The 21,528-nt window shown below is 56.2% G+C and overlaps 1 protein-coding gene across 3 annotated transcripts in view; it reads right to left on the reverse strand.

The window, feature by feature from the left end:
- Positions 1-21,528, reverse strand: part of SHF (Src homology 2 domain containing F) — a 65,453-nt gene that overhangs the window by 16,991 nt on the left and 26,934 nt on the right. For all 3 annotated transcript variants that reach the window (XM_054043065.1, XM_054043067.1, XM_054043066.1), the window contains exons 2-4: positions 15,979-16,108; positions 7,418-7,636; positions 3,858-3,995 (exon numbers count right to left, since the gene is read on the reverse strand). In XM_054043065.1, the coding sequence (XP_053899040.1) occupies positions 3,858-3,995; positions 7,418-7,636; positions 15,979-16,108 (487 nt within the window). The remainder of the gene's footprint in view (positions 1-3,857; positions 3,996-7,417; positions 7,637-15,978; positions 16,109-21,528) is intronic.

A 21,528-nucleotide genomic window follows, 5' to 3' on the forward strand; every position in this document is an offset into this window, starting at 1 on the left:
ATACACTGTTTCCTTGTGCTCCCTCATTGGTCTGTTGGTATCCAAAGTAAGATATAAGTGGGAAAAAGGGGGAAATGAAACCCATATCAATTAGAATTCAGCAACGGCAGAAAATTAATAATTGAAGCTAAGGGCATTAGGGAAAAATCCGTGGCTGGCAAGGGTAAGGACAATAAGTTTTTAAACTATATTAGCGACAATGAAATCCTAGCACTGGTACAGGCCCATTGTTAGCTAGATATGGGAACGTTCTTTACAATGAGACAGAAAAGGCAGAAGTGTTCAAGAAATATTGCTGCTCTCTCTATTTGGAAAGAAGCAGAATGACCAAATACTTTCTAGTCCATTAGTAACCAAGGAGGACGTTAGATAATATCTACGTAGTCCTGCCTTGAGTGCAGGGGACTGGATTAGAAGACCTCTTGATGTCCCCTCCAGTTCTATCATTCTACTAGGGATAAACATTATTAAATTAGCAGGTCTGGATCACTTGAACAGCAGAGTTCCAAAACAGCTGATTGAGAGGATCTCTGGCCAACTGATGTTAATTTTTAATAAATTTTGGAATACTGGGGAAATTCCAGAAAACTAGAAGAGTGCTAATGTTGTGCCAATATTAAAAAATGGCAAGCAGGATGAGCCAGGTTACTATGGAATGGTTAATACTGCCAAATGAAAGTTATATATCAAAGAACAATGAGTGCAGGCCATGCCTACAGAATGGGGGACTATATCCTAGAAAGCAGTGATCCTGGAAAGGATTTAGGGGTCATAGTGGACAATAACTGAACGTGAGCTCCAAGTGTGATGCTGTGGTAAAAAGGGCTAATGAGATCCTGGGATGTATAAACAGTGGAGTAATGAGCAGGAGTAGGGCAGTGATTTTTACCTCTGTACACAGCATTAGTGAGACAGACACTGGAATACAGCATCCAGTTCTGGTGCCCACATTTGAAAAAGGATTTTGAAAAACTGGAGAGAGTACAGAAAAGAGCCACAAAAGTAATGAAGGATGGAGAAAATGCTGTTCAAGGAGAGACTTAAAGATCCCAATCTTCTTATCAAAAAGAAGATTGAGAGGTGACTTGATTATGGTGTATAAGTACCTTGCTGGGGAGAAAAGACTGGATACTAAAGGGCTCTAGAATCTAGCAGACAAAGGCAGAACAAGAACCAATGGCTGGAAGCTACCAGACCAATTCAGAGCAGAAATCAGGCACAGATTGCTAACAGCAGAGTGAGTAGCCACTGAAACAAACTAGCACAGGAATGTTGGCATTTGTCTCTTGAGGTCTCCAGATCTGGTCTGGGGCCTCTGGGAGATGGTTTAGCCCAACACAAGTTATGGGGTTCAATAAAGGGGGAAATGTACTGGCTGGTGTTATATAGCAGGTCAGTCTAGCTATCGAATGGTCCCTTCTGGCCTTAAACGCTATGAATCCACAAATCTGTCATCTCCTGTCTTAGTCTGTAACTGTGCGGGCGAGGGACCATTTTTTCCTACTTTCACAGCTTTTCAGGCTGGCGGGGGGGACCTTAGATCATCGAGTCTGATCTGCTGTATAACACACAGCAAGTTACCCCTGCACTGAGCCCAAGAACTATAGTTAGATCAAAACATGTCAGTCCTCAGGAGGCTAAATGGTTGTGAGCCACAGCAGAGAACAGGAGTGCTGAGGCGAAACAGTGTCTGAGGCCCCTGCAATGGTAGGGAATTGGTTAGGTGGGATATGCTCAGATGATGCTACGCCCCAAAGTCCCTGCCAATCTGACCTGGGAGGAAATTCCTTCCTGACCCCAATCTGATCACCCTGAGCATGTGAGCAAGACCCGCTGCCCATGCATCTAAGAAAGTGCCACCTCAGAATGCTGGTCCACCCCATCCTGTGCCCCAGCTCCAGCTGTGGCCAATCTCTGGTGCTTCAGAGGAAAGTGAAATAAAATTCAGAATACGTGGAGCCAATTGTGCATGTGGGGAAAATATTCCTTCCTGACCCCTGGCAGCGACTGGCTGAAACCCTGAAGCATGAGACTGGGTTACAGCACATAGCACAATGGGGTCTTGGCCCGTAACTGGCACTCGTGGGCACTAGGGCAACACAAATCAGAACAACAACTTTTCCCTGCCAGCACACTGCCCCTTGTGGGGGGGGACAGCAGCTGTTCTGCACCCACTGCCCCATGCAGCCCAGAGCCAGCTTTTTGCCTACATTTCTGACAGCCCCACTGGGCATCTGCGAGAGGCAGGAATGAGCTTAGAGCCACCCCAGAAATTGGCCGGTTAGTGGACATTATTTCCTCACAGGATGATTCTCGCTCCCCTCGCCTCCTGAAGGTTCATTATCATTACCCAGCAGCACAGCAGTGTTGCACAGGTGCTCTATTGATCGCCCAGCCATGACAAGATTCCCCTTTGTACTCTCCTGACACACTGGTCCTGGCAGCCCCACCAGTGGCGCAGATCCACAGGGAGCAGGACTGCTCACAGGATCAGCCTCCTCCACCACCACTCGGAGCGGGGTTTGGGAAGCCTGGTCCATCAGTGCCATCCTGCAGCACAGCACGGCAGATTCCCCACACACCCCTGCAGGAACTAACCCCCACTTCCTACCTTTCTTCTGGGGAATTGGACAAACACTGCCCTTGTCCACACTGCCAAGCGCGACCAGGGTTCACTCTGCACCAGCCCGACTAATTCATGGCAGGGCCCTTCAGCCACGCTCAAGCTGTCCTAATCCATCTCCACTGCTATGCCTTCTGTTCCCAGCACAGCTACCAGAACAGTGCATTCTGGGGGATTCGGACAGGGCCCCAGCAGGCCAAGGAAGCAGCTTGGTTTGATCAGTGTCAGTGCGGGCTGCCTGTCTCAGACCAGAGCACTGGGCACGTCCAGGGGCGTTTGGGGCACGTCTTGCTGCAGCAGTAGGTGCTCCCAGCATGCTGGGTTATGAGCACTACAGCCGGCGTTGGACGCTGCCCGGCTTGCGGAGTCCCAGGTAGTGGGACTGTGAGGCTCAGTCCCAGCCCTGATCCTCCCATTGCAGCAGGGCGGCCCACCTGGGGAGGACGGCTCTGGCACCTTTCTGTACCAGACCTTCCTTTGGTCTCTCCCTCCTTCCTGGCACAGGCTCAGCAGCGCCAGGCACAACGGGGTTGCCCCTCATTGGCTGGGGGCATCAGAGTTACCCAGTCAGTAGGACAGCCAGGCCTGTGTGCCCTGAACACGGGCCACAGCCCTAGAGGCCCTCCCCAGCACGTACACACCCAGCTGTCACAATGACCCTGCCCCTCCCCCGGGCGCTGCGTCCCCCTGGCCGTGATCCCGCCCCTCCCCCGGGCGCTGCGTCCCCCTGGCCGTGATCCCGCCCCTCCCCTGGGCGCTGCGTCCCCCTGGCCGTGATCCCGCCCCTCCCCTGGGCGCTTCGTCCCTCTGGCTGTGACCCTCCCCAAGGCGCTGTCTCCCACCCACATACCATCTCCTTTCTGAATCTCATGTTCACTCTGACGCCACTCAGGTCTGGTTCGGGGTCTGGGACTGCACTATGCACCCAGCATTATGGGCACTGTGCATCTGGCTTCCTGGGGGTTGTGGTCTGTGCCAGGCAGCATGGGGCCACACTCTGTGCTGCAGTGTGCGCCCCTGTCAGGCACTGCACCCCCTCCCTCCGCAGCGTGTGGTTGCTGCCAAGCAGTAACTCAACCTCCATATCCAGCTCTTGCTGGCACCATTAAGGACATCCTGCGAATGGGTGTGTGTGGGGGGAACCCACACTGGCTAGAGCTTCCCAGCCACCCCCCTTCCCCCCACCCCCGGTTGTGGGAGCGCATGGCCCTGGGCACCGTTGAGGGCAACCCACCGTTGGTGTCTTCGTGGCTGTGCTGGGGCTGGCCGGGGTGCGCAGGGGCGTGGGCCTCGCTGTCGGGGGGGCTTGCACCGCTGTCAAGCTGTCCCACAGGGGGAGGCCATGGCAAGTCTTTGATCACTTTGATCTCAACTGGACAGAGGAAGCAGAGAGAGAAAGAGCGCGCATGAGCTGGCTGGAGTTGTCCTGGCACCCAGGGTCCGGAGGAGGTGGGCAGGAAATGGTGTGGGGAGAGAGGAGGGTTGGGGGAGGCAGCCACATGGCCATTCTGAGTCCTCACATGCCCTGCCCCACACTTGGCTTCCAGCTCCTCTCTGCAGGCTGGCACTCCCAGGCTGGTCAAGGCTGCAAACCAGTGTGCAGGGCATGCCCAGATGGAGCAGGGTGGAGACACAAGGGGAGTCACGGGAGATACCTGGATCTTCCTGCTGCGCCGAGGGGCCGGGGCCCATGCAGTCGCTAGGGCGGCGCTATACACACCTGAGAGTCCTCAGCAAACTGCCCTGCTGCACCCACAGCCTGGCAGCAGCTGCCCCGTTACAGACCAGGGCAGGGGGGCTGCCCAGGCAAGGGAAGAGCCAGGGACAGATCGTTGGCGTCCCAGCACACCACACATCTGGCTCTCGCAGCACTGTGGCTCCTGGGCGGGAGCGTCTGGCCACCCAGACTCAGTGTCCCTGGCTGAGCCCCCCATCCACCTGGGCTCTTACCAGAGAGCAGGGGACACCCAGACCCTAAATCCCATTCTGGACAGACGCAGCGCCCCCTGCACTGCACCCACCCCTCCCAATCACCTCATCTTCCATGGCAGCCTTGTGGCCTCTTCCAGAGCTCAGCACAGACTCCCACAAGCCCACCCCTCCTCCCACCTGGCTGGCGCCCATCCGCATTCCTACCATGCTCCCTCTGCTAGGGCCCTGCCCCCTCCACAGCTCAGCAGCTCCCAATGCAGCCAGCCCCTGGAGCACTCCTGTCTGCCCCTCCCACCTGCAGCCCAGGCTGGCCACTGGCCCCTAGCTCCGTGCTGGGGAGGCGGGGGGCACCTGACTCCCTGGGCTCCCTCCCCTTGGCCAGTACCACCCAATTCCATCTCAGCACCTCTTGAATCCTATCTCAGAGCATGGCCATGTCCCCCTCTCCTCAATCTCCCGGCTGGCCTCCCCTCTTCCCAGGTTCTTCCTACCCCAACGCTCCCAGATGGCCAAGGGGGATTGTGCTGTGGTGCTCACGGCTGGTGCATGGCTGCTGTGGGCCAGCAGAGTGGGCAGCAGGATTGGCGGCACCCCAGCCCCGAATGGTGCCCCCCCTCCGGGGACAGTGCAGTGGCCCAGGAAATGTGGCCATGCCCATGGGATGGCTCTGGGTTAGTGCCGAGCCCTCAGCTCCTCTGGGGTGCAGAGCCTGGTGCTAAGGGAGTGAGCACAGAGCAAGCATTATCACACACACTGAGCTCAACTGAGCGAGCAGAGCCCCGGGGGATGTGCCACAGCAGCTACTGCATAGTACGGGACCAATCCCCTCCTGCCACCCCAGGCTGCTGTTACAATGTGCCATGCCAGCCCCAAATTGCTCCTCCAGATAATCAGGGACAGCAGCAAGCCAGCCCATGCCCAGGATGCCAGCCCCTGCATAGCCTGGGCACAGGGGAAACTGCCCCACCCCTTCTACTGACATCTCTGCAGGGGGCTTTCCTTGGGGGGTTCTGTCCAGGACACTGGGGCATGGGTGTACAGGCAAGTGGGGCCCAGCTCCCTCCTGCCCCTGGGTTGACAGGACTGCGGGGAGCGGTGGAGGGGACTCGCCCAGCCCCTTGGCTGCAACTGGCATGAGGAGCAAGGGACATAGAGGCCCCATCCAGCTCCACTGCCATGGCTGGCTGGTTGGAAGGGAGAGGCCCCATGTCCCCCACCCCAACACAGTGCACAGGGAGAGGTGCTTGCAAAGCCAGGCAGGAAGCGCCTGATTTGAGGTGTTTGAGTGGGCAGGACAAGCACTAGGTTATATTCTCAATAGGGGGCCAGCCTTCCCCCTCCCTCTACTTGTAGGACTCAACCCCCTGTGCCCCTCTTAACAATACCTATAACAAAGCACCTGCCTGAGGAATGAGATCCTTGCCTTGACAGCATGTTAACTCTGGTGCCTAACAATGGCCACTCAGACACTGCCTGTGGGATGCTTCACTGCTGGCCACATGATGCCAGGATTGATTCATTTAGCACTAGCACCAGCTCGGTGAGTTTGGGCCCTGCCCCACGGACGCATGCTGCCTGATGGAAAGATGGCGAGACAGGGCTTTGAGACCACCCCGGCAGAGCTGGGGAGTAGAAGGGGAGCCCAGAGCTGTGACAGCAGAGGGCTTTGGGCTGGGATTGCTGGGCACCAGCAGAGCAGATTCCCACCCCGAGCAGGAGCCAGGAGCTCCAGGGCAGGGCATGCAGCGAGGCACCTGTTCTGCCCATGCTATGGGGAGTGGGACGGGTGCAGGCCCAGTGCCAAGGGGAGGGCGTCACCCCACTGCCTCACCAAGGCCTGGTGGAAGAGTGGGTGTCTGCCAGGGAGACGGGCTGTGTGGACCCAGAGAGAAGGGGATGGGGTTTTCAGGCAAACCCAGGGAAGCTGGGGAGTTTCCAGCAAAGCTGAGTGCAAGAATCAGTGTGGCTGGTGCTGAGCCCCAACCCTGGCTCATGCCCGATGCCACTGGCACCCCGCGGCAGAGAAGGGTGCCCAGGCCCACGCAGCCTTGGTCCCCATCACTCACTCACACGCCCTGGCACAGCTGCAGCTAAGATAAGAGCCAGACAATTAGTGAGCGCTGCTGGGGGAGCCGGGCGCTAATGCGCTGCATGGATTTCCCCATTAGCCAGCCCAAATGCGATCAATCCCCAGCAGGGAGATAAATGGGGGGGGGGGGGGGAGGAGGGAAGCTGGGACTCCCAAACCAAAGGCCCAGAGACAGCCCAGGGCAGCGGCTCCAGGGCAGGGAAGCCCAGGAGGGGGAGCTGTGGAGGTCCTGCCCTTGGGGCAGTAGCACTATGCAGGGAAGAAGGGAACAATAAGATGGCAGTCAGCAGGGCCCAAGGGATCTGCCACCTGCCCCCGCATTAGGGGCTGAAACTCTGGGGTCCGTGATCAGCCAGGCGGAACATGCAGGAGTTGGTTCCCAGGGAGGCCCAGAGCAGACAGGCAGCTTCACCACGGACACTGCCAAACAGTTTCCGTGCCAGGGCCCAAGTCCAGGATTCCCATGCGAGTGGCACGGATGCCCATGCCCCACCGCTGGAGGGCTCAGAGTCACACCAGGAAGCCTGGACACTGAGTCAGGCAGCAGAAGGCAATGAGTGTGCATGTGAGCCCAGGGGCAGGGCAGGGCAGGCTAGGCTGGAACTGCCCCATGCCACACAGATGGGGAGGCCACGGGAAGCCCCTAGGGATGGGGTTCCTGGAGCATGAGACCCAGGGGAGTACTGGCAGGGTGAGGCCTTTCCAGTGTAGGGCCCCCGCCCCGCCCAGGGCAGCTAAGCCCCATGCCAGGGCCCTACCCCTGCCACCCTCACCTGCAAAGGCCTTGGAGATGCGCTCCTTCTTCCACTCCCAGGGCTGGTCGTACTCCTCGGGTGGGCGCTCATCATCCTGGGGCAGCCGAGACTCCCGGGGCCGGGCACAGGATGGGCGCTCGCTGTCTGGGGGTAGCCCATTGGGCACCGGCTCATAGGGTGTGTCGTACAGGGGCAGCGGCTGGCCAGGGGCCTCGAGGGAGCCCTTCAGGCGGATCTCTGGCAGGAGGGAGAAGGGAGAACACCATGAGCTCCTTTCCAAGCCCTGACCATGTCACTGAAGGGCTGAGTGCCCCGCCCCGCATGGCACAGGGCTCTACTACTGGCTGCAGTCACAGCTTGCCAAGTCCCCTCCACGCTGGGCCAGGGCTGACACCTGCAGTGCCAGGGTTGGGGCTGGAGACACAGACAGAGACCCAGACGGCATGAGAGACATTGGAGACATTTCGCTAAACAAGACCGAGTCTCAGAACCTGCCAGCACATAAGGGAGTTACCTTTGACATGCCTGGGTGCCCTGAATGTCCCTGTGACCCACATCCCAGCCCCTGATCCCAGAGTTCCCATGCCCCAACCTCGCTTCCCATAATCCCCAGCCTGCAAGGCAAAGAACCCTGCACACACCTTCCAGAGAAGCCAGGAACTGTAGAGAGGAATGACTGGCCCTGGAAGAAGAGTCAGGGTTTTTTTCCCATAGATTCTAAGGCCAGAAGGGACCATTGTGATAATCTAGTCTGACCTCCTGTATAGCACAGGCCAGAGACCTGCCCCATCATAGTTCCTAGGGAAGATCTTGTAGAAGAACATCCAGTCTTGATTGAAAAATTGATAATGATAGAGAATCTACCACGACCCTTAGTAAGTAGTTCCAACGGTTAATGATTCTCACTGATAAAAATTTACACCTTATTTTCATTCTGAACTTGTCTAGCTTCAACTTCCAGCCATTGGATGGTGTTAGACCTTTCTCTGCTAGATTGAAGAGCCCACTATTAAATATTTGTTCCCCATGTAGGTACTTACAGACTGTGATCAAGACACCCCTTAACCATCTCTTGGCTAAGCTAATCAGATTGAGCTCCTTCCATCTATCACCACAAGGCAGGTTTCTAATCCTGTAATCATTCTCCCGGCTCTCTAACCCCTCTCTAATTTATCAACATCCTCCTTGAATTGTGGGCACAAGAACTAAACACAGGATCCCAGCAGTGATTTTATGTTTTCTTCCAGGTTATTGATAATGATGATAAATAGTGTAGGGCCAAGGACCAATCCCCTACTAGAAACACACCCAACTGACAATGATTCCCCGGTTACAGTTACATTTTCAGACCTATCAGTTGGCCAGCTTTTAATTAATTCAATGTGTGCCATGTTATTTTATAGCTTTCTAATCCAAAGGTCGTGTGGTGTCAAGTCAAACGCCTTAGGGCAGTCTAAGCATGTTAACGTCAACACCGGCACCTTCATCAACCAAACTAATGATCTTATCAAAAAAAGATATCAAGTTAGTGTGACAGGGATCTATTACCCAGCGAGCAATCCCCTGGGGATGCCCAGCCTTCACTAGTGTCAGTGAATCGGCACCTGGCTCTCCAGGCAGAAGCATGGGACAGCCCTGATGTCACTCTGTGCAGAATGACACGTTCATGTCAGACCATGCCGCCCATCTGTGGCGCTGGGAACAGGGCCAGGGGCACAGCTCGAGCTTCAGGTCTCCCCGCGGCGCAGGGCAAACGCTGGCTACCAGGGGTTTGAAATACACTTGTGGCCCCTGCCCCTTGGCTCTAGTGCTCTCTCTGAGGTCAGAGGTGGCACGTGCACCACTATGGAGCGTGGGCAGCCGCGCGGCGGGCAGGCATAGCCGTGCCAAGCAAAGTGCACCTCTGCTTTCCCCTACCCCATGCCAGGCCCAGGAGCGGCTGCAGATTCAAACAGGGAGGCAATTCTGGACCTGTCAACAACGCTACAAGGTCCCAGACTCCAGAGCAAAGGTCCCCGTGTAGATGCTCCAGGGCATCTGGGGCACAGTGACCAGGGGCAAACAGTGCCAAGCAGGCCCCCAGCCCAGGCTGCTCAGCACAGCGCCAAGGGGCAGAGCTCTGCCAGGGAGGAGGAGAGGGGCCTATGTCCCCAGTGTGCTTGCAGTTGCCAGAGTGAGTTCACCCCAGTGGAACCAGGAGTGTGTCTGGGCTGCAGGAGACAGGCTGGGTAGGGGCAGCAGGCGAGAAAAGGCCTGTGCAGACAGGTGAGAGGGACCAAATGAACACAGAGCAGCTGTCTCCATCTCCAGCCAGCCAGCGCCCCGCATGCAGCTCCCTCCCCCCGTTCGCCACCGAGCACTGCGGGCAAAGGCAACAGTCGAGTTTGCCCCATGTCACCAGGCAGCGCTGACTGACCATGTTAGCCAAAGCACCCCCAATAAAAATCGCTGACAAAGTTGCCCTGATTTATTAAGTTAGTATTAATTTGTCTTATGAATTAAAGTAGTAAATGAGATGGATTTGTTTCAAAATCATGATGCTCTGTTACAAGGCTGCTTGTTAGAAAATTATTCAACAGTCTCTGTGCTGTTTCCTCTAATTGCTTAGTAGACGGATGTATAGTTGTTCTTTGTATGAGTGAGGTATGCAAGGATGTGAGTAAATAAGAGAGGCCAGCTGAGCAAATGGGCCTAATCGCAAGAAGAAGGGAGTGAGAACATAAGACGCGGCGTATTGCCTTATCCCCTTTTAAAAAGATTCTGTGTGCTTCTTATAAGCATAACAACCAGGGCTGCGCGTGGAACGGGGGTCTCCCTCATTGCAGCACAATCCTGGTACATCACAGTGCAGCGTATCAGTCCATGGGGCCCTGGGACGAAGTAGGAATGTTCTTAATGTTTTCTCTGAATACTATGTGTGCCTCAGTTTCCCCTATGTATTACTCAAGTATCTGTGGTGGGATAAGGGTGTGTGATCGTTGCAGAGACCCCGAGAGGGCAGGTGTGATTGCTGACTGGCTGCCTGGGCACAGAGAATGGCCAACACTCTGTAACCCGATAACTGATGGCCGGGCCCGCTCCTCTGCAAGGAGCCAGCCGAAGGTGTTGGAGAACAAAAAGACCAGGTGACCTAGTTGCCCTGGAAAGAGACAAAGGATGGAGGCAGGGAAGCTGGGCATGACTGAGTCTGGGCTGGGGGAAACTGGTCAGTCTCCTGGTTTGGGACGGGGAGGGCCCCCCAAGATGGACTTTACTGAATATTTCTGTGCTAACAAGATCTGTTCTACGCTATGTTCCCGTTGACTAATAAACCTTCTGTTTTACAACACTGGCTGAGAGTCACTGCTGACTGTGACATTGGGGTGCAGGTAGGGTGATCGGGTGTCTGGTTTTTGACCAGAACACCCGGTTGAAAAGGGATCCTGGCGGCTCCAATCAGCACCTCCCACTGGGCTATTAAGAGTCCGGTTGTCGGTGCTGTGGCGCTAAGGCAGGCTAGTCCCTACCTCTGGCTTTGGCTCCGCGCTGCAACCTGGATGCGGCCAGCAGGTCCAGCTCGTAGGTGGGGGAGCCACAAGGCTGTCCCCGCCCCGAGCACTGGCTCTGCACTCCCATTGGCCAGTTCCTGGAGCAGGGAAGGCAGCGAAGCAGTGAACAATCCCAGCAAATGGCAAAGAGGGCAGAAGACCAGAGGAAAGGGATCATGGGGCCAGACAGGCACGAGTGACAGATGGAAGCGGGACCGAGGTGGAGGGCCAGACAGGGGCGAACAGAGATGTGCCAGAAAGGACACTGGACGTGACCCAGACAGACCCGTTTGCTGGAGGACACAGGGCTCTCTGATCTGGCCCCAGCCCCCCAAACAAGCCAGGTGCTACAAAGCACAGTGGGTACCAGGCACCCTGGTCACTCCCACAACCACACGGGGCAGACAGGGCCCCCCGTCCAACGCCGCAAGGACAAATCCTGGACAATGATCCCTCACTTTCACAGACCTTGGGAGGCAGGCCAGTCCTCGCCCACAGACAACCCGCCAACCTTAAGCATATTCTCACCAGCAACCACACACCGCACCATAACAACTCTAACTCAGGAACCAACCCATGCAACAAACCTCGATGCCAACTCTGCGCACATATCTACACCAGCAACACCATCACTGGACCTAACCAGATCAGCTACAACATCACCGGCTCATTCACCTGCATGTCCACCAATGTTATATATGCCATCATGTGCCAGCAATGCCCCTCAGCTACGTATATTGGCCAAACTGGACAGTCACAAGAGGATAAAGGAACACAAGTCAGATATCAGGAATGGCAATATACAAAAACCTGTAGGAGAACACTTCAACCTCCCTGGCCACACAATAGCAGATGTAAAGGTTGCCATCTTACAGCAAAAAAACTTCAGGACCAGACTCCAAAGAGAAACTGCTGAACTCCAGTTCATTTGCAAATTTGACACCATCAGATCAGGATTAAACAAAGACTGTGAATGGCTATCCAACTACAGAAGCAGTTTCTCCCCCCTTGGGGTTCACACCTCAACTGCTAGCAGAGCACCTCATGCTCCCTGATTGAACTAACCTCGTTATCTCCATACTGATTTATACCTGCCTCTGGAAATTTCCATTACTTGCATCTGAAGAAGTGAGGTTCTTACCCACGAAAGCTTATGCTCCCAATATTTCTGTTAGTCTTAGGGCAGGTCTTCACTACAGGGGGGGTCGATTTAAGATACGCAAATTCAGTTATGCGAATAGCGTAGCTGAATTCGACGTATCGCAGCCGACTTACCCCGCCGTAGGGACGGCGGCAAAATCGACCTCTGCGGCTTCCTGTCGATGGCGGTTACTCCCACCTCCGCTGGTGGAGTAAGAGCGTTGATTCGGGGATCGATTGTCGCGTCCTGACGAGATGCGATAAATCGATCCCCGAGAGGTCGATTTCTACCCGCCGATTCAGGCGGGTAGTGTAGACCTAGCCTTAAAGGTGCCACAGGACCCTCTGTTGCTAATTACAACCCAAACACCCCCATGTTGTGGCATGTTGCTGCTCTGAAGACTGCACGCTCCCAGCCATTGGCTGGGCAGAGCAAATTCTCTTCCTCCTTTTTGCCAGAGCATCGGTCACGCCAACAGCGCAGGAGGTATCACGAGAGCACCAGGAGAGTGCTGGTTCTCTGCAAGGCACTGGGCCTTGTTTGGATCTGACCCAGTGAAATAGTTGACTACGCCACTCTTCCAGCCTGCGGCCACAAGGATCCCACTCAAGAGGTGCCCGCTCCGCCTGAACCTCAAGGGCGATCTGCGCAAACAAGACCACTCGAGAAACCCTAGTCGCTGTCTGTATTGGCACGTGGTCCCATTTACTGAAAAACAAGGGCCGATGCTTTGGAAACAGAGAGCGCGAACAGATGGCGCTTCCCTGGAAGAACATATGCTGGGGCGCTTGCCAAGAAGAGAATTCCCCCTCCAGGTCCCATCCTTGAACCCCCGCTGCATCTCGCCGGCGCTAGCACAAAACAATTTCCCCTCCCAGGAGCAGTTCAAATGTTCCCAATCTGTGTGGGGCTAGGAAGCCACCTGACTGCAGTGCAGCGAGAAGGGCTGGAATACACACTGGCACGCAGGCCCAGCATGCTATGAGCACCGTCCATAGGGGGTCACACACTCACTGGCCTCTCCTGAACCCTGCTTTCAAACTATAAGCCTCCCTGACCCTAGTTCCCAGGGGTCTGGCGGCCCGTCTTCTGGCTGTTCAGAAGGAGCAGGAGGGTCCATCCACCTCCAACCCCAGCCAGCAGTGGCCCATGCCTGTGGGACTCAGGGTCAAACTACCATCATTCCTCCTGCTGTACCTCATCCTTCAGTCTCAGCTGAGCACCCGTCCCTCGCCAGTCCGAAGGGGATGCTGCCACTGCCAGCGGAGCAGCACTGGGAGGGACACACCCAGCACCAGTCACACAAGGCAGATCTCTCAGTGGTCTCCAGCTGTGACGAGACACCTCCACCTTCCTTTCAGGCTTCCCGACACCTCTCCCTCGCCAGCAATTCTGCAGCTCTGCAGGTCCCTTCACGGCGCCTTCTCCTGGCCACATGAAGGGCCCTAACCCGGGGAAGCGACCACAGCTGGAACCATGACACCATTAACGTCCATGGGAATGTCCATTGCCCTTTTTCATGGCATGAAGTGGGTGAGTTTCTGAGATCCTGGCATCGGGGGCCAAATGCATGTTATTGACCCTGCCCAGGTGACCAGCTACGCCTAGTAGGACATGGACCAACACCCCTTTCTCTAGATGAACTCGAAACCCTGGAGGGGGAGAAAATAACAGGCATCTGGGTCCCAGCAATGGCCCTGTGTGACACTTGTCAGGGTTACCTCAGATCTGAGATGAACTGCTACCATCTACTCACAGCAGGAGGGAGCCCGTCTATGCCCCCCCAAGGAAACTCTCCCCAGCCAATGGCTGCAGGCAACACAGGCACTTCACTCCAGGCTCTGTGAGCCCCCCTCTTTCTCTCTGCAGGCTAGCAATGTACACCCCCCTGCTCTGTTACACTCGCATGGCCAGTCCCCCTTCTTCTGGGCGCCCGCAAGCTACACCGACCCGCTGCCTCCACAGAAGCAGCGCCCCCCATTTCACCAGCTTCCGCTCAGTTCAACATCTCCTCAGCACGAGGCACTCAGACATCTCTCTAGTGACGTTTGCTTAAGAGATCTCGAAGTGCAGATTCAAAATAAAGGTGAGGAAAAGATCTGGACAAATCAGGCTCCAAGTAAAAGAAAAGCGTAAGACGCAAACTAGCGCCTCCTCTTATTAACAAGTTCCTTTACTGTCTGCTCCAGGATTTCTCACCCCAACCGGTTCTAAACAGCTCGTGTCTGCGAGGAAGCTGGGAGCCAGCGCTCCTGAGATGGCTCTCGCTGGCAAAGTCACCTCAGTGGAGAATGCCTTGTGCTCTTTGTCTCCTCTTACACAGTGACAGACCGGTGTCCTTCGACCCGGGGTCGATGGGGGAGATATTCTACGTTACGTAGCTCTAAAATTGTTGCAGCTTTCGGCAGAGACTCCACCCAGCCCCTTCAGTGACACACTGAAAACACGGCTAGATCCAGGGGTAATATACCCACCTGGGCAGGTCTGTGTCACTCCCCTACACATGTTGGGAACCCCAAGAGCTTACAGCTGCCACCCTCCTGTGCATTGCTTGGGCAGCAGCCCATGTTCCCTGCCAGCAGCACCGATACCTGTTTCACCAACATGAAAGCAGTTGGATACTGACTGGGAGCAACTGGGAGCTGGGGCTTCGTCACGGTAACAGCCATGCTCATCCCCTCAGAGGAGGACCCTTGTGTTGATACCTGGAGCTGCAGCTCTGGGGGTGGGGGAGGGGAGAGAGGACAGCACAGCCATGCAGGGCAGTGGCCTTCTGCAGCCCCTGCTGCTCATCCCAGCTCTGCCCCATGAACTTCCACCCACGCCTGCTGCTCATCCCGGCTCTGCCCCATGAGCCCCCCACCCGCCCCTGCTGCTCATCCCGGCTCTGCCCCATAATCCCCCCACCCGCCCCTGCTGCTCATCCCGGCTCTGCCCCATAATCCCCCCACCCACCTCTGCTGCTCATCCCGGCTCTGCCCCATAATCCCCCCACCCGCACCTGCTGCTCATCCCGGCTCTGCCCCGTGAGCCCCCCCACCCGCCCCTGCTGCTCATCCCAGCTCTGCCCCATAATCCCCCCACCTGCCCTTGCTGCTCATCCCAGCTCTGCCCTGTGAGCCCCCCCCCCCCCCCCCCCACCTCTGCTGCTCATCCCAGTTCTGCCCCATGAGCCTGCCAAGCCCGTACTTGCTTGTCGCCCAGGCCAAGAAACATTGCTCCACCAACTGCAGCTGGTCTAGGAATACATCCAGGAACATCTGCCTAGGTCCATGTGTCTCCCCTGGGGGTAGCTGTCTGGGGTGGCACCGTCATGGTGATCGACAATCCCACCCAACGGCACCCAGCTGCAGGATTGGCAGGGGTTGGTATCCCAGCGCCCAGCAGAGACTCCTGTGTGCTGCTTGCAGCTGTTTGAACATGGCCTGGGCTCCTGGGAACCAGATGAATGATGGGATGCAGCAGGAGGAACAATGGGAGTTTGTCTCAGAGTCTCACACAACGCCGGCAGGCACCCCGCAATGTGTGAAAACTACCCAGAATGCACAGAGCCTGGAAGCAGCACTTTGCCTCTTCCCCTCCCCGACTCCGAGTGCCCTGTGCCTGTACCAAACCAGCACCGCACTGCATGGACACAGCAGTCCCTGTGCGGAGTGGCTGAGCAGGGCATGCCTGGCAGCACGGGCTCTGCCCATCAGGCTAGCTATAGCCGTGGTAGGAAAGTCGTGCGCCAGATCAGGGCAGCTCCCCCTGCAGCGAGGGCCAAAGTCTATGCAATGCCAAGGACCCTTCTCCCCTGCAGCCCAGCACAGGCCCTTGTCCCAGGCTGCATGAAGAGAGGTCAGCAGGGACAGCCTGGAGCCAGCGAAGCTCAGCAGCACCACTCCCGTGGTACAAAACACTCCCCTTACCGGCCATCATCTTCTGGGCCTCGTAGGGCTCCATGTACCCATCGTTTTCTGCCACCTTCTCCTGCCCCGGCTGGCCACTGGCTGCTTGCTTGGCATCGAAGGGATCCGCATAGTCCTCGAGGACAATCACCTGCCAGCAGGGAGAAGACAAGAAGGGTTAGAGACCTGGACCCCGCAACAGCCAGCCCCCCTCTGCCTAGCATGGACACTGCCCAAGGAGTGGGTAAACTCCTCAGGCTGGGTAAACTCTCTACGCCCGCACAGGTCACAGAGAGAGTGGCGAGCCTCAATAAATATGCTCATGGGCCATTGGCCAGAGAGCTGCTGAAATGTCCGAGTCAGTTCCTGGCTGATGGACAGCTGCCCTCTCCTGCTTCGTTCCAGCTGCCTGGCATTTCTCTGCTGAAGGTCGCAACCTGCCCCTGCCTCTCAGGCCCACAGGGTCTCCCACCTGCCATGGGAACCAAGCAGGGTGGGGCAGTGTGTGCGTGCAGTGTAGGATGAGAGTGGTTCATACCAGCTCTGCTGACGGTACATGGGATCAGGCAGCTAGCCGCCGGAGAGGGTCCCTGGGGAGGGGGAGGGACAGGGGCTGGCCTCTAAATGATCAGTGTCCAGCAGAGCTCCCTACAGTGTCTCAGTGCCCACGGGGGGATGGGGGCAGCAGAAAAGCCTTGGAACATCCTGTCCTCTCTCCATCCCTGCAAATCCAGGGAACTTCTACCCAAGGGCTTGGGTCCTTCCCACTGGCTCCACCGCCCCAGTACTAGTGATGTGGGGAGCTCTGCTGAAGAGAGGCCCTAGCTCACACCATTAGCCACGATCCTGGCTCCAGGGAAGTCACTGGCCAAATGCCCAAGATGTCCCTAAGCTCTGCTTGGAGCAGACTGAACCTCTGTCCAGTATGGAGTGAGCTGCTGAATGAAAGGGGATAGGGGGCCTGGGCAGGTCTGCATGGCCTGGAGAATGGCCAGCAAAGTGCTCAGCGCACCAGGGAGCTAACGGGTCATGGATCAGGAACCGCCGAGAGCACAGGCACATTCGTGGGCAGAATACGCCTATCACCCACTGATCTGGGCAAATGGGGCACTCCCACCTGTGTCTGGCTCTGGGCCAGGAGCCAGGCTGGCTCCATGAACCAAGCAGCAGGGCAGATCGGGACACCTTGCAGCCAGACTGCATTCCCAGACGCCAGCCAGAGGCCCCAGCCATGGGAACCATCCAGCTTTTGTCCCCCAGCAATCTGGCTTGGAGACCAAACAGATGAAGGCACTTTTATTAATCAGATGCTCACTGATGACACAACTGTCAATCACACAGCACCAGCACTGGGCTTTCCCAAGCACACTCACTACAGCGCTTATCTGCCTGGGGGTGCGCAAAGCTGGGTTACTGACTGACCTACCACAGGGGCTGCAGCACCAGGAGCTGGGCAAGTTGCTTCCCACCGACTACCCATAGTTATGTGCAAGTCTGGAAAGATACATGTGCACGCACACCTTGCCGCTGCCTCACAACAGACACAACGCACAGTCCTCCTGCACACACTGGGGGGCAGGCAGCTCCACATCAAGAGTACTGCAAACACCAGTTAGGAGAGGTGGCACGTCAACAATGCTCTCGATGGGTATTTTCTAGGGCTCCCTCCAGACCAGCTTTGAATATCCCAGCATTTGCACCACTTTGGGACAAGTAGGTATGAATTGGCTTCATGACAAAGGCAGCAGAGCCCGTGAATGTGTTTTTATTTGCATCCCTGGGTAGCAAGAAGGTGGGAGATGTGGGAGCTCCCAGACCCGGAGTTCTGGATAACACAGACCAGAGAGCCCACAAGGGGTGGGGAGGGTATTCAGAAAGACAGTCCAAGAGTTTTATCTGCAACAGAAGAGATGGCGGGACACCCAGGAACCAAATTACAGGGACAGAGCCAAAGAACCAGACAGACAGAGCCTTGCCAAAGGGCACTCCTAGCAGCACCTGAAGGGCAAGAACAGGTAAGAGATAGGGGAATTACAAGGGGGTTAACTGGGACTAATGGGATGGATTTGAAGCTGCGAACCTTTAGGCTAATTAGCAAGGGGCGCTCTGTGCCAGGAGGCTGCAGACAAACTGCTCTAGGCAAGTAATGGAAGCCCCATGGCGTGGGATCCTTAAATTCAGACAAGCCAGTGTGCTGTGAGGCCGGATTCTGCCCTGGGCTCTGGCCAGTTTAGGCATCGCCTGCTACTTGGAGCAGGCCCCACCGCACTAGCCCCTCAGGCAGCTGTGGAACATGGCAGCTGCCACTTGTGGCCTGCACAACAAAACCAACAGCTGCCAAGCCCAGGCAGAGCTGAGGGCGTGGGGGCCACAAGCCTCGCTCCTAGACGCAGAGATGGGGGAAGACGCTATCTTAGTGTGAGGGAGGGGACAGGAGCCTGAGCCCCAGCATTATTGCTGGCAGGGGCTGAAAGCCCTGGCTGTCCCCTCCCCTCTCCTCAGGGTGAGGCTCTTGCAGAGCTCCACTGAACACTGCACCTGAAGGGAGGGCTGCTGCACGGCACAGAATCCCTGCCTTGGCACATACAGCCTGGGTTGGGGCAGGGGAATCCCAGGCTGAACGAGGGGCTGCAGACATGCCATTCTGCTCCAGCCACTGCAGGCCCCCGTCTCCTTCTCCCCACAGGCTGGCAGAACCCACTGCCCAGCGCACACAAGACAGGATCCCAACCTGCCAAGGTCTGTCTGCAAACTGCTGCACAGAGCAACAGGCCCACTGGGAACTCCCCCCTCCACAGAGGCCTTTGCCAAGAGACAGAACTGGAGGGGGGGGCCTATGGGGTGAAGGGCAGGGCCCAGGTCCAGGCTCTGTGCCCAAAGACCACAGGTGCAGGCACAGCCAAGAAGCGAGTTGAAGCAGCCCTGGATGGGAAGGCACATTCGTCCCCTTAGCCCCTGCACCAGGCTCAGCACCTGCACATGGGGCCTGAGTAGCAGCCACACCCCCTTAGGCTATAGCCTCAGCGGGTATGGCTGAGCCCAGAGCAGAATCCGATATCTGTGGCACATCCAGACTGGCACTGATAATGGTGTTAGGCAACTCAGCTACACCCCTCCGCCAAACTCTAGCCTAGCCAGACTGAAGCCAAGCCCTGACAATGAACTGGGCTGGGCTGTGGAATCACCCCACCACCGCCCAGGAAAGGGTGGAAGCCCCCACCCTTGTCCCCAGCACAGGAGACCTGCAGTGACACACTGCAAGGCCCAGGCCTGCCCAGACCCAGGGAAGGTGCGTGAGGTGGGAGCTGATGGGTCTATTCCAACTCTGGATCTTCAGCCCGCATCCGCCCTGGAAGCCAGCCAGTGCCCCCAGACATGGCACACAATCTCCCCTCCTCAGACACCTGACACTGGGATCTCCCATCATCCCAGGCAGAGGCTGGCTACAGGGGTCACACCAGTCCACGCACAATGCTGCACTGGCTTGCTCCAGGAGGCACATGGCCGCTTTGGGAGACACCCTGGATCTGCCCATAGGACCAGGATTCACGATGGCTCAGGCAAGGCCATGCCCCTCCAGGGGGGTCTAACACAGGGTCCTCAGATGTGGGCTGAGCACAGGCCAGGGCTCTGTGCTCGAAGTCTGGTTTCCTGCAGAGCCTTCCTTCAGTTAGAAGCCCACACTCAGCACTGTCAGGACCCTGCCCCATCCCTTTTGTCCCATGACCGGATGCCTCTGAAGACCCCAACAAAAAGTGACCAGCCCCAGGGCCAAAAGGCCACACACTCCCAAGCCCAGATGGCCCCAACATCAGTCTGAAACCCCGCCCTGTCTCAAACCTGCCTCATCTTCCCACACCATGAATATGACTCGTCCTCCCACTTGAGATGATCGAACCCCATTGCCTCCCACCTCGGGGACCGTGCCGCCATCTTCCCAGCTTCCCTGACTCCTCCATTGTCCCCTGCGAGCTGTGCAGAGTGCAGGGCAGTATCTGACCTGCCTTGCCACCTCCACTGGCCCTCCGAGCATGATGCGCTTCATTTCCACTTCTCATCTTCATCTCCAGGTGCAGCACGCACTGGATCTCCTGTGGTATCGGCTCTGCGCGGTCATCCCAGCCCCACAGCACTCACTGGATCTCCTGCGGTATCAGCACTAAGCAGTCACCCCTGCCCTCTGTGCGCAGTGTCATATTTGTTTCAGCATTTCCACTTCAGATAGTTCTCTCCCTAGGGACCAATGCTGCATTCAGAGGATACATGTGGACGAGGCCCCTGGGTGCCGCAGCGCCATCCCACGGTCACTTGCTGTGTGACACAGGCCTGGGCTAGTCACAGAGTCAAGTGCATTCATTATAATCTGTTTAAAACAAAACCTTTTCCTCCTTCCTGTCCTGTGAACCGAGCAACAATAGCCAGAGCCTAGGAACACAGCAGGAAAGTGAGCAGGGCCCCATGGATGGGAATACCTCCCATGCTGTCCATTCTGAGCCCTGCAGCTCCTACCCTACCCACAAAGGGCCCCCAGCTCACCATGGGATTCACCCGCCCCAGAGCGCACTGGGACATTTGCATTAGTGCAGGAAATGCGTTTTCTGTCAGTGCAGGAATGTGTACATGCACACATATTTGGTCAGTGATGTGGCAAAACACAACAAAAAGGAGGCTGACAATTTATTATTATTATTATTATAAACAATATCTTACATTTCTCTAGTGTTTTCCCTGCCAGACTATCCTAAAGCTCTTTACAGAGAACAGTCAGGAATCATTCTACTCACAGCTATGGTTGCTGCAATGCTGCCATGCCTGGGGAGGAGCACAGCCGCTCTTTAGCAGCACACAACATCTCTGAATAATCGGCCACACGTACATCGGAATGGAAGCTTGCGGCTCAGCCGCATGGCCACAAGTGGTCGGATGGAGCTGCAGCAGGCTCTGGATCTAGAGCATCCGGGACTCACTCTGTCTCTATCCAGAGAAGCAAACTTTGGCAGGAACAGCCCCCATTTTTTGTTGGTGGACTGAGGTGGCGATTTCACTTCAGAACTCTTGCGTGAATACCATCTGGTCCTGGTGACTTATCACTGTTTAATTTATCAATTTGTTCCAAAACCTCCTCTAATGACACCTCAATCTGGGGCAGTTCCTCAGATTTGTCATCTAAAAAGAATGGCTCAGGTGTGGGAATCTCCCTCACATCCTCTGCAGTGAAGACCAACGCGAAGAATCCATTTAGCTTCCCTGCAATGGCCTTGTCTTCCTTTAGCATCTTGATCGTCCAGTGGCCCCAATGATTGTTTCGCAGGCTTTCTGCTTCTGATGTACTTAACATTTTTTGCTGTTAGTTTTTGTCTTTTGCTAGTTGCTCTTCAAATTCTTTTTTGGCTGGCCTAATTATACTTGCCAGTTTATGTTCCTTTCTATTTTCCTCAGTAGAATTTGACTTCCATGTGACAAGTTATGTCCCTTTGGAAGTCACCTGCTGTGCTGAGATACCACTGAGTCTACCTGTTCTGCCAGCATAGGCCCCCTTTAACCTGTCTTGCTGAGCCAGGCTATTAAAGC

Source organism: Malaclemys terrapin, chromosome 10, assembly GCF_027887155.1.
Source record: "Malaclemys terrapin pileata isolate rMalTer1 chromosome 10, rMalTer1.hap1, whole genome shotgun sequence".
NCBI classification, from domain to species: domain Eukaryota; kingdom Metazoa; phylum Chordata; order Testudines; family Emydidae; genus Malaclemys; species Malaclemys terrapin.